The sequence below is a fragment of the Pinus tabuliformis genome, chromosome 2_2 (assembly GCF_031772625.1).
Source record: "Pinus tabuliformis cultivar Carrire ecotype Pingquan chromosome 2_2, CPIR1, whole genome shotgun sequence".
NCBI classification, from domain to species: domain Eukaryota; kingdom Viridiplantae; phylum Streptophyta; class Pinopsida; order Pinales; family Pinaceae; genus Pinus; species Pinus tabuliformis.
In genome coordinates this window covers 613,885,690-613,902,823 of record NC_142300.1, presented here as the reverse complement: position 1 = coordinate 613,902,823, position 17,134 = coordinate 613,885,690, and the positions used below count along the sequence as shown (strand labels likewise).

Below are 17,134 nucleotides of genomic sequence, written 5' to 3'. Positions count from 1 at the left end.
GGAACTAAAGGATTTTGTTATGGAGAAGTTTCGTAAAAAGGTATGGGGAAAAGAGTTAGGTAAAAGGAAGAAATATTACATTGAGGAATTCAACCCTACATGTGATCTACAACAAAAAAAGTTCATTGGCGCTAGCATTTCATGGAGGGCAAAGGTTCTTATTCCTCAATTAAGGACCAACTCACATCAACTTCAGTGTGAAACAGGATGGTGGAAAAGGTCTAAAGAAGCTTGGGAAGAATGGGTGTGTACATTTTGCATGTCTTGGGCTGTGGAATCGGAAACACATTTCATTTTGGAATGTGATGCATTCAAAGACATCAGAGAAAGTTATGAGAACATGTTAGTATTAGTTTCTTGGCATTAACTTTTTAGCGAGAGGATTGTTGGAAGATTGGGCCAGCTCATCATCAATTTGAATCTGAAAAAGGTTGAATTGCAAAAAGCGAAAAACAAAAAACTAATAATCTCATACACTATTTTTAGTCTGGCGAATTTTAAAATATCATTTCATTTTATGATATAAATTCAAAGAAAACATATACACTATTTTTAGTCTCATGAATTATAAAATATCATTTCATTTCCTAATATAAATTCAAAGAAAATATCTGACAATTTTTTTCTGGCAGTCACAATCCCAATGTTGCATCACCCACAATCCCAATTTTCTAGTCCCAGTCAATTTTTGTCAGAGAGAAAAAAAAAACACAACTTCCAATCAATTCCATTCCCAGTCAATTTGTTCGACGAACTGTCTGGTTATAAAGATAAGGCCATGGACCACATTTCCCTTCATTGTGCTGCACTATGTTGCATCACCCACAATCCCAATTTTCTAGTCCCAGTCAATTTTTGTCAGAGAGAAAAAAAAAAAAAAAACAACTTCCAATCAATTCCATTCCCAGTCAATTTGTTCGACGAACTGTCTGGTTATAAAGATAAGGCCATGGACCACATTTCCCTTCATTGTGCTGCACTATGTCACCAGTCATAGGAAAGTCAGTTCTTTGCAGAGTTGGAAACCGTCATCTATTTTGCATTTACGGCAACCATGGAGAAATAACAGAAAATGCTACAGCTTGATTACATCTCTGTTTGAAGCAGAGAAGCTGATACAATGAAGACACCATCCGTGGCTGTTCTTGTTTGGTTCAATTTATATTATTATTGCTCTCTCTTATTTGCTGGAGCACAACATACATATCCTATTGAAGGTAATTTATTCACATTTAACTCATGTTTTAACTCTGCAATTCATAAAGATTTCAGTCTCTGAGAAATAGTCGCCTTTAGTTAGCCACAAATGATTTTTTTGCGAAATTTAAAAAAAAACATGTATCAGGACTCGGGAATTATTTACTAAATTTAAAATGGATATGTATCAAGCCTCATAAATTATTTGCTTGGCTGCAGTTGATGCCCTTAAAAGAATTATGATGGCTCTTGGAAACCCATATGGAAACCTGAAGAACTGGGAGAAGGGTGATCCATGTAACGTGCCTTGGACAGGAGTGTCATGCTACGATACACCTAATGCAAATGGCTACTTGCATGTAGAGAAATTGTATGTTCAATACATGTTTCTCACATCTTATTTTAGGCATTTCCATGGTTTGAGTTTCTGGGAGTTTTGAATTTATATGTTTGTGTATGCAGTTATTTCACTAAAAATATGTTCAGAATTTGAATACAGGTAGATGGGATATGTATGCATATAAGTTCTCAAGTTTTATTAAGCTATGTTGCATGGACCTTGTGTTGAATTTCAGCAAGCCAGTGAAACTTCTAAGAGAAATGTATACGAAATCTGTAAATCATGTGTAAATGATTACGAAGTCGTGGGATTTCATGCTATACATGGTCGGACCTTTAAATTTTTCATGAATCCAGAAATGAGAGAAATTCTAATTACTTCAAGGTCATTACCTTGGCCGGTGCATATGTCCTAAGCTAACTGTAAGCACATGGGTTCCTTGTAATGTGACATTTGAGCCTTAAGCTTCCTAACTCCGACATTTTATGTTAATTATTTGGTATTGATGATTATATATAGTTTCCACATTCAATATTACAGCACCGGAGCACCCTGCTATGTTAAAACATGTTAGTCTTGGCATTTAACCTTGCTCATGGTCTGCCTTGTGGAAGGCTATTTGAACACGAACACGGACGAAATCACACGTAGCCCTCATACTCCTCATACTGAACTCGAGAATGCGCCTATAAACGCAATAAACAATGGGGAAATATACTTTGTATCAATAAATAGACCATAGTAAGTTGGCCTTGGGACAAGACAAAAGCATTTCCTCCCAAATAATGCACTTGTATATAGGTGTGAGCAATGCTTGTAGAATGATGATCTTGTGATAATAGCTTACCCATTTGCCTCAAGCCCCTAGTCTCAGTGAGCCTGAATAACAGCGATGGCTACAGAGCCACATGGGCAATTTTCCATGTGTCACCTTCACGTGTGAAGTGATAAGTATGCATGTGTTCACAGTGGTTCATTCTGAGATCATCCTTCCATCGATTTTTCCGTACAATAATCCTTGTTATGCTTATTTTAAGGTTGCCTGTATGCATGCTTTCATGAGACAGGGTCACCCTCAAGTTTTCTTTAACTGTCTTCAAACTTTTCACAATCACCTTCAAGATTTTCCTGAACATGAATGTGGGATACCTTTAATACCTGGATTTAAGAAATTTGCTTCTCCTAGGAGAACCAAATTCATGGATGAGTTGAACATCAAATATTGTTTTGCTTTCGGATTTTGACTTTTGCTTACCTTCATATTTTTATGTTCATGACCGATCATCTGCAGGTATGTCCTTATTTCATTGGTCGTTTGGTTGCATATTTCATATTTAGTAGGCTTCTTTTATTAAAAATATTTCAATTTGTTCACTTATAGTGAGACTGCTTGCTCATTCATTGAATCAGCCTCTTGATTGTTGAGCTATTTTCTATAGATATACATATATGCAAAACAAACATTCAAGTGAATGCTCTTTTTTTCAGTAAGAAAAAAAGCTGTATATATTCATAGGAATATCGGAATATACATCATATGGCAGATAGCAGGAGATATCCCAAATAGGTCATGATGAGAGATCATGAGAATAAACTATAAGATCCCAAAAACATGCAAGACAGGGGTAATATAGATCCATATCAGATCAGAATATGACAGATACTGTCTCTGGATATATCAGAATAATATAACGATCTGCTGAATAATAGCATCTGAAATAGATGTAGATGATAGAACCATGATGAAACATAGAGGAAATATAGATTATAACAGGTTCGTGCTACTTGCCATATATGAGGATCAAAATTATTGAAGAAGCAGGTTTATACAATGTACCAGATATGAGAAGAGGATTACTTATGCTATGTACCGGGGAGGCGGAATTCCTGAATGTTGTGCCGAATTTCTCCAACAATGATGGAAACCTGCCAAAATTCATTTGGAGAGGAAAGACCTTCTTTGGACAGCGCATCTGCCTCCTTGTTGAATGACCTTCCAATGTGATGAATAGAATAATCCTTGTGAGCCTTCCATATAGATGCGATTCTTTCCAGCCACCCCAAGAGATTGATATTCTGAATGAAATGAGCAGATCTCACGTGATCAATGATCACCTTGGAATCACCAAAAATGTGCAGACCTTGGATGTTTAGGAAGTCACAAAAACTCAGGAGACCAGCCAAGGCCATTGCCTCCGCTTTGTTATTCGATCCCTTCCCACCATTCCATGAGATTTTAATACACTGATCCACATGAGGAATAATGTAAACCCCACAAGCACAGATTCCATTCGAGGCTGCCCCGTCAAAAAAAGCGCGAGGAAGAACAGAAAGGTCCGTCGAGCACCCTGTTTGTTTCTTGACATTTTGTTGATTTTGAGGAGGCCTGCTGGTGGGAAGGAGAGCTAAGATAGAATCTAAAACAAGAGCAAAACATATCTTTCTATCTTGAAACAGTGCCTTATTTCTCCATTTCCAAATGGACCAGATAGTGATCAACGGAATAGGCCTCCAATCAGGTCTCATTTTGCTCCACCAATGAAATGCCTCTCTTATTGATGAGAAAGAAATCCTATTCAGCCCAAATTGATCAGCCAATGATTTCCATATCATAATAGCAAGAGGACAGACCAGAAAAATATGATAGTTAGATTCTTCATTTGCTTTGCAAATGGGACAAATTGCTGGCCCATGCCAATTTCTTTTTTGTAAATTGTCCCACGTCAGATTCTTGTTGTTAAAGACCAGCCATGCAAATAAAATCGTCTTGGTAGGACAGTTTGTTTTCCAGAAAACAGTGGGGAAAATGTTGTCTGGGGAAGTAGGATTCTCCATCTGAAGCATGTTATAGATGTCTTTTACATAAACAGCTGACCGCCCCTTAGGTCCATTCCATATAAGATAATCTTCCTCCGATGATTTAAAGATACCCCTGCTGTGCATATATGATATGATCTTGTCCCATTGTGAAGACTGTGAACCATATAGTCCTATCATTTCAGCAGACTTCCAAATAGGAATAGAGCCCACCCATTTATCTATGACCTGATCCCAATAAAAAAATCCCATATGCTGAAGATAGAGAAGCAGCTGTAGAGGAATATTATAATCCGAAGCCTCACCCACCAATGGATCCAAGCCAATTAGGATCTTTTTGCCCGATTGGAAATTCCATGCCAGGTTTTTTAGAAAATAACCCTCTATTTTATGAAAACTACGCCATATGGCAGAACCTTTAGGAGGACCAAAAGTACCCTGTCTAAACCAAAAAGAAATATCTCTGTTATCCAAATATTTAGCCTTGATTATGTTGCTCCAAATACTGATCCCGAAAACTGCCTTCCACAATGATTTGCAAAGAAGAGCAAACCTCATAGAAGGTGAAGGTGATACATACCTTTTACCCAAATCCAATGAATACTTCACTTCAAGGTTCGCAAAGGGCGTGAACCAAATGTTTTTGCTCTTTCATTCCGTTATCTTCATTCTTTCCTCTATTTAATGCATGTCTCAACAACTGTGATTTTTCATTTTTTTGTTGCTTGAAGAAATTTTACAAAACAGTGCAGCTTAAGTTTTCTTTCTTTCAAAATGACATGATTGACTTCAAATAACTTTCTTTTCATATTTCATGTCATCCTTCAGACTTCTTCAACCACAAATAATAAGGTGACGATTTTCTTTTTAAGACGGATTACTTATTCCCAACTCTTATTCTCTTCACATATTCCAATTTTGTAGCTTCCTAACCTATTCTTGGAAGGAAAGGAAGGCTCATATTGGATTTATGACTTCATATCTTCCTGACGGGCAATAGAGGTAATGTTAGTTCCACTGTCATTAATAGACCTTGATTTAACAGCTCCGTTGGAGTATACTTCTGGAACTCTGAAGAATTGAGACCATATCGTTTGTATTCAAACCTTGAATCATAAAAGAGGGCTCAATCTCTCAAGGAAAATTACTTTTCCTTTATCACCATATCATACTACTTTTTCCTTGCTGTTGCACTGCTCTATCTTGAAAGAAGAATTATGTTCTCACTTCATCTAATGCATAGAGTTGTATAAATTTCTCTCTCTGCGCTTTGTCCAGATCCATGCTCAACTGACTTATAGTTTGTAAAGTCTTTATTTCTAGTCCAATAGGCAAAATTGACTTCTTTACATATGCTACATCATAGGGCTAAAACCTATAGTGTTTTCCATGTTATCCAGTTTGTTAGAAATCACAAGTGGGTTGCAGAAGTAGATAACAGATCCAAGCAAAGAGAGATGGAGTTTAGAAGCACCCTTATGACATTACACAACACAAGAACAAGTTATTCGCATAATATCTCATCATCATAGATTGATTCTATTTATACAATTAAGTCCATAATGATTCTCCCTAAAATGGGATTGATTTGGTCAAGTTTGATCACTCAAGTCTATCCCAAAGCAGTTATACAATCCACATTTCCTGGCCCTTTCTGCACCTAGTTGGTTACAATCAACTTGGGTAGGACAACTTAGTCAGTCCTATCCAACCAGTTGCATCCCCTTAGTGTTGAAATTTGGGGCAACTTCGGGATGATTTTCCCCAAGAGAAACCCAATTACCCCAAGGAGAATCCATGTTGCCCCAAAAGTGAATTTAAATTGGATAAAGGAAAATTATTATTATTGATGTGTTCAAAATTCAAATCGACTTGATATTCCTCTTATTAAATAATGTGACTCAAATTAACGTTGTGCAAGCACTCATGTTCATCAAGTCAGCCTCTCTACAAAGCAACATAAAGAAATCATAAGTGGGTCTTTATCAAGTTGGCTTCCCTATATGAAGGGTCATATTGGCACTTTAGGCACCCTTTTGGCTCCTCCATCATCTAATATAAATTAGAGGCCTTGGAGCTCTTTCAAACATCTCATCGATGGAGAATGATTTCTGAGGTAGCCGCAGTCTCAAGAAGCCCTAGTCGAGTTGGAGAAGTCAAGTATTGGTCATTTTCTTGTGTTTTGGTCTGGACAGGTTCAAGGAGTAGCTGGAAAAATTTGTGAGGTGAATTCTAGACTGTGTTTGATGCATATCTCATTGTGATTCTTGGCTGCAGGAGTATGGTCATTTAGGAAAGGACTGAGAAATGTTGCAGTTGTTTGGAGAGGGCCAAAATGTATGGGTTATTGCTAGATTATGGCAACATTATTAGAGGAACCAGCACAGAGGATTTCACAGAAATTGAGGAGGATTAGAGACCAAGACATGGAGTGTTTTAATTCCCAAACCAGGGCCGAGTATCCTTAGGGCAAAGCCACTGAACCGGGCCCTAATTAAGTGCAGAACTGAGGTTGTATAGGGGCCAAGATACCTCGTTGATCAGCACTGGTATAAGAGCTCAAAGGAAGAGGATCAACACAATGATTCGAGGAGTTTGAGGCTGCATTAGGAACAGATCTGTAGCATTATAGGATGCCCTAATTATAGGGCTGTGACCTCAGAAATTCAGTGCACGAGCCAAGTTGTATAGGGCAGTGTTGTCGTCCTATGATGAGGAATGTATGGTTTCTTTCATAGTGATGTTTTGCTAGATTGATGAGGTCTTGTTTGGGCAATTTGGATAGTATTTTAAGCACAGACTTGGAGGGCTGTTAGAAGGTGCATATTGTGCCCTATGAATTGTCCCTTGTAATGGACATCAGGGATTTTAAGTGGACTGGTTGGTTTGTCCCTATGTCATTGACTTCAAGGGTGAAAGGTAGATGATAAGAGGTTTGTGATCAAGCCCTAGTTCTGTGAGCAGGAGAGGTCATCTTCAGTGATGTATGACAGTGACTCTTATGATAGTAATATCACAGTGATGTATGGCAGTGATATGACCTTAACACATAATAGTGACACGTGCTCCTATGGCAATATCATGTATGCTTCTTGAGACAGAAATACATGCTCTTATGACAGTGATATGGAGGTAGCATCTTTGGTTTCATCAGTGGATCAATAGGAAACCTATCAAAGGTCTTGTGGAGGGCTTAAGAATGCCTACTTGACAAATATGTTTGCTGCCATCTTATGAGGATCTAGTATGATCTAGGGTGGGCCCAATGTTTTAAAACTCCGACTCTGACTCAGTATCGACTCAGCTGGCTCGATTTCAATGACTCAGTCGTTGTAAAAAATACATTAAATATTTATTTTTTATAAAAACACATAATTTTAAAGGTTTTCATTCATGTTTCCAAACACACAGCATTAGAATATAGATAGAAGACAACATATGATCAAAGTAGGCTCATGAATATATCCATTATATCAAAATGGCACCCAGTGCACTATCCAATACATACACGATGATGATATAGAGATCAAAGAAAAAACACATAACCAAGGAGGCTAGAAATGGCCTCTACAACAAAAGTCTGTGACTAGTACTACTGGCTACTGCTAGAGTTTCCAACATCATCTGGCTCAGTGTTACTTGGGAGTGGGAGTGAAAGCGGGGAGCGGGAGCGAAAACGGGAGTGGGAGCAACATTTTCAGAAGCTCCCAGTTTGGCAACAAATCCCGGAGGAGTTTGACAACCAATGTCACTAACATCAAGGTATATAGAGGGATTGGTGCTCTTGATTAAATACGAGTTCCATACCCTAATACGTGACAATATTCAATGGAAACATTGCAAACCCCCAATCCTGAAATCCTGAAAAACTGATAAGTCTGCTAGATTTTGAATGGAATCTAAAATTCTACTTTCTCCATATGAAATCCAATGACGCCGGAACCACTCTCAAACATCCTGAGTCATTTCATGGTAATGTTAAAAATTTAAGTAAAATGATGAAAATGAAGATTAAGGAGAATGTCACTTTTACTTTACGAATTTAACATTACCATGAATAGCATATCAATACTAGGGATCAGAGTCAGACAGGGGAACCCATGAGTCAGATAGGGAAGCCCAGAGAGTCCCCCACACTTAGAAAAATTTAAAAAAGAAGTTTTTTGGGGTTCACTGGCCGTTGTCCGTAACCCGGTCCGCCGAACCGGTTCAATGGTCGGGTCAAATATTTTTTGACCGACTCCGACCAACTCGGCCGAGTCGGTTTCGAGCCAGCTGGGTTTAAAAACACTGGGTGGGCCCTAGGAGGCCTATAGTGCTTGATGTTGAAGGACTCGATCTCATTATAATTGTACCATTGGATCGTATACCAGCTAAACATTTGATGAATATCTAATAGAAAAAAAGAATTGATTTTGGGCTTTCCCCCTTGTGAGGTTTTGCCTTGGTCTCTGACTTAAAATCCAGGTGTCTCTTGTATGTTATTCTTCTAATGTTTCTTACTGTTCCATTGCATTGTTAATGTTGAAGTTCTATCTATATAATTGCTTATGATGATATGGGGTGAATGCAAGGTGAAAATTGTTGAAAAGGTTTTAAAATGCAATTATCTTCAACGGAGAACTATGTTGCACTGAAATGGATACGGGAACGGATACGAGAACGGATACAGATACGGGGTTTGAAACAAATACAACAAATTTCGATATGGCAAAGAAAAAATTATATATATATATATATATATATATATATATATATTCCTATTATCATTCATCTTTTAGTTTTTAGAATCTAGATTCTATATTTAAAAATACATAATCATCATCATGAATTCAACATAAACAAATCGTCATCCTCAATTCAGTATAAACATTTTCATCATCATCATGAATTCAACATAAACAAATCGTCATCCTCAATTCAGTATAAACATTTTCATCATCATCATCAATGATTATTATAACATTCAAGTTGGCACCTTTGATTAAAATGTCAATACCCACTCACAATTTAAAGGAGTATGAGGTTGTTTTCAGAGTCACATCATACTTCATGAAATTATATATTTTTCTACTAACAAATCAGAAATCCTACTGCAATAAACTGATTTGCCCTACCTACTTGTGTTCTTCATTTTAACAAGTTATTTTCAGAAATATTTAGAAAATATTAATGCAAAAACACTGCAATTTGCACCAATATACAGATCAAGTACTGAAAAATAAATGAGACAAAGACACAAAGGACACATTTATTTTTGGACTAAACGTCCCTGGAAAAACCCATGTGGGAAAACCGGTATAGCAGATATGAGGGTTTTATTATTAAGTAGATTTTTGAATACAACTAGGGTGCCAAATCCGGCTCACCCAACAGAAGATAAACCTGGTTGAAGTAACTCTATCCAGAGACAGATATTTTGGCGAATCCAGCAACTAGAAGAAAAAACCCCACAGGTGGTTGCATTGTCCCCAATGTTGTGCAACGGTGGCTCTTCCAAGCTATGCGCTGGAACTATGTCACCTCCTCTAGGAGCTGCATCACCCTCCCAGTGAGCCTCCCCAGCTCAGAAATCGATTTGTTGAACAGTTGCTCTCTCTGCCTCACAAAAACCCCATCGCTGCCTCTAAGTGACTGCATCAACCCCTCTAGCCTCTGTGTCACCCTTTCTAGAGTTGCGTTGTCTCTCCCTGGTGCTGCTTTGCCTCTCTACTATGTATTCTCGGCCTTGGACTGAAATCCCTCTACCGAACTGGCCCTCTCTGCACTAGAAGCTCACTCCAAAATTCTCAGCAAACCATGCCCCAAAATTTCAAACTAGTTCAAGTGCTACTCTCTTTGTGTGTGTTCTCCAACTGACCCATGCCTCCCTTTATACTTTTCCTGTTGAGAAATCAACGGTCATGATATAATCTCTAATCAAAAGCTAAGATTAAATTAGACTTGATCCTCGTCTCTTAGAAGCTTCTCACCCATATTTTATTAATACCAATTAATATTTTAATTTTCCTAAGTTTAGACTTAGGAACCCCATTAAAAATATTAATTATTATAATAAAATACAATCCGGGTGGAACTTCATCAAACGATTTCCGGGTCTTGGAGATATCATCTGTTCTATCCCCTCCACAAAATTTCAGAGCTAGAGCACATTCGATGCTACCCAAAAATCAACACTCCCTCTTAGCGAGGCATGTGCTCTAGCGATACTTCCTAGCAGAAGTATCACACTGATTCACAACATCGGTCCTCTGCGCTGCTGATGCTCGACCTACTGCACCTCAGCCATTACGTTGCTACAATATGTATTGCTTCCCATGACACTGCCACTGTGACTGTTGCATCTGTACTGCAACTCCCTCTCAATATGCTGCATCATGCTGCCCATAGCACCGCCACTGCTAACTGTTGCACGGTAACTCATTTGCTAAGAAGTAAGCAACTGAAAAGCCACCCAAAAAGTTGACATGTTGGTCAGTCTGGATGCCCCTAGACGTTGAAGCTACCTCTGCTGCTAATTTATGTTGACCCTATGATGCTACTACAATGCTATTGTATCTGCTCTGTGCCTTCCACACTGCCGCAACACTCCACTATGTTGCTTCAGACTTTGGCACTCTAGCTCTGCCATTGTTGCTCCATTATCCCTCGCACCAACTAACTCCCGTCATTTTGCTACTGTCATTAAGGGCTCCTGTAACCATATGTGATCCAAGAGTTTGGGGACCTCAAGGATCCTGCTCTTACTGTAGTCCTCTCGAATACAACTCAATATCGCCCCATCTTTTCTCTAGAGGTGCATGAGAACTCATGGCACAATCATCATTGTCCTCTCCGTCAGCTTTCGTTGGAGCAGCCTTTGAGTCAAACTTCTCTTCTTTTCCCTTCTTCCAAGGGCACTGCATGGCGAAATGACCCATTTCTCCACATCTGAAGCATCTGACTTTGGATATGTCCTTCTTCTTTCGTTTCTGCTGCCCTTGTTGTCCCGCTGATGCGAGAGCCACATCCTCCTCTTCCTCCTTCTTGATTCTGATCCCTTTGCTACTGCTTCTCGCCTTGGTCAATTGTCTGATCTCTTCTTGTCGAAGAGTTACCCACATCTCCTCCCAACTAGGAAGAGAAGCCCTACCCAAGATGCTTTGGACAAAGGTTTCCCAGTGTTTAGTGACGGTATTCAGGGCAGTCCTGAGCATGAATTCAGCATCTGGTGTAGACTCTATGGAGGTTAGCTAGTCACGGATCCTCTGCAACCTGAGAAGGAAGGGATCGATTTCTTCTCCCTTTTGCATCTGAAACTATCTCAGCTGATTCTCAAGCAACATCTTCTGCTAAACGGAGGTTCCCTCATACAATGTGGTCAAGGCTTCTCACGTTTCCCTTGCTGTGTATTTCTTAGCAATATGTGGGATCACATGATCCTTGACCCCGTCTAAGATCATGTATTTTTCTTTTGCCTGAGGCTCCTCATACTTCTTGAGAGGATTAACATCAACCAGAATAACAACCGTCCTCAAGGCATAATCCTTGATGCGATTTTTATCCAGAACTGCCAGGATCTTGGCCTTACAGATGACGAAGTTGGATGCTCCATCCAACCTGTCTTGATCCCTCAGTCCATTAACGACCATATCTGCTCAAATGAATGTTGAACTGATTCTCTTCTCCCTCTTTTCCTACTGCCCCAGCAAAACTCGTATCTGGATTTCTTTGGCGCTAGAAATCCTCTAAGGAACAAGCTCCCTCTGAATTTCGACTTTCTTCATGGAAATTCTTCTACCAACCACTGTCGAACCACCCTTCTGATCTCTCTTTGTTGCTTCTCAACACTGTATCTAGATTTCTTGGCAAGAAATCTTTTGAGGAACTGATTCCCTCTACTTTGCTTCTGCCCCACTAAGTACTGTTCTGCACCAACAAAATCAGCACCCCACTAGCAACTCCAAATGAAATCTGCGTTGCACCTCTAGCCATGACAATCAGAAAAACGAGACTCAACAGTCTCTACGCTGGCCCAGTAACCGCTACGTTGCCCTTGGCAGCAACAACGTCACCCAACCAGGCTGACGCAGGGTTTGTGTGAGCCTCCCTTGGTGACTGCGTCACCCCTCCTCTGCTCTCTCGTCCAGAAATTGCACTGTCTCTCGAGACAACTGTCTTCACACACATATTTTCCTCTGTCCTTTCGTCGATGGCTTCAGTCCTCCTTGATATGCAATTGCTCTGATAGCATGTGAAAATTTCTGAATCTAACAAATGAAAAATCCTATTATAGTAAATTGATTTGCACTACCTACTTCTGTTCTTCATTTTAACAAGTTATTTTCAGAAATATTTAGGAAATCTTAATGCAAATACATTGTTGTCTACACCAATATACAGATCAAGTAATGAAAAATAAATGAGACAATCACACAAAGGACACACTTATTTTTGGATTAAATGTGCCCGGAAAAACATAATGCTGAAAAACCGGTGCAACAGATATGAGGGTTTTATTATTAAGCATATTTCTGAAAACAACTAGGGTGCCAAATCCGACTCACCCAACAGAGAATAAACCTAGCAGAAGTACCTCTATCCAGAGACAGATATTTTGGCTAATCCAGCAACTGGATGAACAAACCCCATAGGTGACTGCGTTGTCCCCAGTGTTATGCAGCGATGGCTTCTCCAAGATCTATGTTGGAACTGCATTACCTCCTTTAGGAGCTGCGTCACCCTCCCAGTGAGCCTTCCCAGCGCAGAAATCGATTTGCTGAACTGTTGCTTTCTCTGCTGCACAGAAACCCCAGTGCTGCCTTTAAGTGACTGCATCAGCTCCTCTAGCCTCTACATCACCCTTTCTAGATCTGCGTTGTCTCTCCCTAGTGCTGCTCTGCCTCTTTGCTATGTATTCTCGGCCTTGGACTGAAGTCCCTCTGCCAAACTGCTCCTCTTTGGACTAGAAACTCACTCCGAAATTCTTAGCAAACCACGAACCAGAATTTCGAACTAGCTCAAGTGCTGCTCTATGTGTGTGTGTTCTCCAACTGACCCCAAGCCTGCCCTTATACTTTTCCTATTGAGAAATCAACGGTCGTGATCTAATCTCTAATCAACGACTAAGATTAAATTAGACTTAATCCTCGTCTCTTAGAAGCTTCTCACCCATATTTTATTAATACCCATTAATATTTTAATTTTCCTAAGTTTAGACTTAGGAACCCCATTAAAAATATTAATTATTTTAATAAAATACAATCCGGGTGGAATTTCACCAAATGATTTCTGGGTCTTCGAGATCTCATGTGTTCTAGCCCCTCCACAAAATTTCGGAGCTAGAGCGTGTTGTCGCACAAAGTGTCTAGGCACCGCAACAACGTTCAGAGTAAGGGTTGTCACTCTAATCCTTACTCACTTTGTTTAGACTCTCTCCTAGACAAATCAAGGGGGGTAGTTCCTAGGTTGAATGAATGAGGATAGCCTGTGGAACACAGGCTCTAGGAGACTAAAATATGGACAACTTGACGAATGTAAATGAATCCTGGTTAACTGAGATGAATAGATCAAACACTAATATGAGCAAGACACAACCATGAGATAGAAATGATTATAGATCAGTTCCTTTATTCTTAATTAACCATAGACTAAATAAAAAACAAGTTATCCAGAGCAATTTATAAATGTGACGAATTGTGACGATCATGAACGATTAAATGCGAATGCTTAAAACTTTATCATGCAAGAGATTACAGATTTCAAATAATGCTGACTGGGCGGGAAATGTTATCGATAGAAAGAGTATGTTAGGATGTTGTTTTAGTCTTGGAACTGCATGATATCTTGGATGAGTAGGAAATAGAAATCCTTAGCATTGAGTACCGTCGAGGCAGAGTATATTGCCGCTAGCATGGCTAGTTGCAAAGAAGTTTGGTTGAGGAAGCTCTTTGGAGATCTATTTGAGCAGGTCCTAGACATTACAGTGATATATTGCGACAACAAGAGTGGGATCCATCTGGCAGAGAATCCCGTGTTCCATGACAAGTCCAAGCACATAGAGATCCAATACCACTTCATTCGTGATATGGTATAGAGAGGAGTTGTTCAACTCCATCACATATTGACAGATGAGCAGATTGTAGATATTCTCACCAAGGCTTTGTTGAAAGGGAAGTTCTTGGTCTTCAGAGAGCAACTTGGATTGATGGATGTGACCCCTCCTAATAAGGGGCACCACTGATTGAGGACACTGAGCCATACTCTTCCCCCCTGTTTGAGCTCCCAGGGTGAGGAATTGAGATAGAGGGCTCCTGGGGTTGAGGGAACTCTAGACAATAGGGTATCACCCCTATTTGTTACCCATAGGGTTGGAGTAGTAGCTCACCCTATCTTGGTCTTTGCAGAGTATACCCTAGTTGGCATCATACCCACAAGCTGGGCTTGTTGGGATTATCCCTCCCCGTCTAGCCAACAGGTGAGGAGAATTGCGGGTATGAGATCGTTACCTTTGGTAAGTCAGGCATCTTGCACAAGCTAGGATTATGATGCAGGGGTTCTACCACATGACTCTTAAGAATCATTGTTGGGAATATCAGTGGGCAATAGGATGGGTTGCGTAGTAGCTCCCCTACATCACCTATTGCTTGACATGGGTTGAGTTGTAACTCCCCCATGATATTTTTTGTAATAGCCCGATGACAGATATTTTTAGGTAGTAGCCTGCTGACACATATTTTCAAGTAGTAGCCCGCTGACAGATATTTTTGGGTAGTAGTCCATTCATAGAGATTTCGGGTTGTAGCCCAATGGACAAAGGGTGGTAGCTTTTGCTCCCCATGATTCTTCTTCTTTAGATTCAAGAATGTTTCAACAAATAGAGTTGAGCATATTTGTACACATGATGACAAGATGACACATTGATCGATGGACAAGTTTTATAGGTGGAATTCTCCCTAGTTGAGAGGGAGTGTTAAAAATATGCAACTGCGGTCAAATTCCACTTTGGACTACTCATTTGATGGAGATGATGATGGCATTGAGTTCCTCTTTTCGAGAGGACCAAAATCAACCTAAATATCACCTCATTCAGACAAGCAGAAGTTGGTTTTTGATTTTGTGCACCCACTCATGGATATTGGATCAGGTCAGCTTCACTTTCATGCACACTTGGACAGGTTGGCCTCAACATCAAATGGACATTGTTGGACACCCATAGAAGCCTATAAATACAAGTGACCTAGAAGCTCATTTGGACATCACAACATCAAGCATCTTCTTCTCTTCTATATGATTTGGTTCGGCACATTGGCGAAGGAAAAGGTCATACAGAGGTTCGAAGTCTCAGATTCAAAGCTCGCACAAAATTAGTTTTTCTGTTCCAGATGCTAGCACAGAACTGGGAAATTTCGTCCCTAGGCGCTGGCATGCTATGGCGAAGATAGTGTCCAGAAAGCGATAGATGCTCACATGCTAACTTGAAGGGAGCGTCCAGGGGTTTGACTACAATTGACCATCATCTGAAGTTTTCTAAAGCTGTCTGAAGTTTGAATCAAGTTGTCTCTGATATATTCTGCCACTGTAAACTGGTTTCTGAAGTTGTTGGGTTGTATTGTTGATCATATTGTATTGGGCTCATTGTACTCTTTGTTGAACATTTTATGACAATCTAATAAAAGAATAATTTCAAAGGGTTTTCCCCCTTGTGGGGTTTTTCCCTGGTCTTTGACCAAATCTGGTGTCTCTTGTTGATGTGTTGATTGTCTTCTTTGTCATTGCATACATTGTTCTATCTTCAATTATTGTTTATGAATGGAAATACTAATTGTAATTGGAAATATTGCTAATTAAAGTTTGGAATTGGGCTAAAGTAATTTATACAACATAGAACAATCTAAAAATTAACATTGAAATACCCTTGGCCCTTCCTAGAGAGCCTTACACCTTGCTTCTCAAGCAAACAAGCCATACAATTGAGTCTCTCTTGTGAATAGGCCTTAGGAATCACTCCTTATATCTTCATTGATTCATCTTGTTGACCACTACATGTCAACTACCCAATAGCAGTACACCCCCTTTTTTGCAAAAGGGATAACGCCTGATCGATGTGTTTCTGCCATCCAGCGATCATCATCAGCCTAAGGATTATCTTATAATGTAAACCTAGTCTGCATGTGTATAATGTAAATAATCTCAGCAGATCCGTGTCGTGTATGTAATCACCTAGGTAAACCTAGTTTTTTAGTAACGATCTACATTCCGAGAGGTTTTTTGTCTCACCGATCCATTCTCGGATGGTCGGCAGAGTTTTTCTTCAGCCTACCCCAAAGCCGGAATGGATTTCGTCACTGGAATCTTAGGGGAGTCGTAGTGTTCTAGATTGAATCTATGTAAAAGTGATATGAGAATATTCCTAACTATTTGGTTAGGTTATTTTATTACAAATTGCTTGATCTGCTAGATTATATTTGTGTATCTGAACTGGGTAGTTTGTGAGAGTCTTTTGCAAATGGGTTTTCCCTCTTGAGATGTAAAAATTGTAAAAATCATGATGTAAAGTGTCTTGAGGGTTAGAAAATTAATTTATCCCCTCATAGGTCCTAGGTCCTAGGTAAATTTAAATTTTCCAGAGGTAAAATTCGTGTATCCTTTAAAAAATTAAATCTTAACAAGCCCAGGGACTAAGGTTAATTGATTATTTTGCTAAATTTAATGCCTTGGGTCTCTGGGGTTAAGTCAAAGTCAAAAATTTGAGGAAATAAATGCAAAATTTTAATTTTTTAATTTATTAAAATGCATTTA

The 17,134-nt window shown here is 39.3% G+C and overlaps 1 protein-coding gene across 3 annotated transcripts in view; it reads left to right on the top strand.

Moving 5' to 3' along the window:
- Positions 1-828: 828 nt before the first annotated feature.
- The window catches only part of LOC149194157 (putative LRR receptor-like serine/threonine-protein kinase At1g06840), a 397,266-nt gene continuing 380,960 nt past the window's right edge, over positions 829-17,134 (top strand). The window contains exons 1-2 of one of the 3 annotated variants that reach the window (XM_089405051.1): positions 829-1,217; positions 1,417-1,567. In XM_089405051.1, the coding sequence (XP_089261177.1) occupies positions 1,121-1,217; positions 1,417-1,567 (248 nt within the window). In that variant the 5' untranslated portion in view covers positions 829-1,120. The remainder of the gene's footprint in view (positions 1,218-1,416; positions 1,568-17,134) is intronic. The other 2 variants (XM_089405050.1, XM_089405049.1) reach the window with 2 other exon arrangements.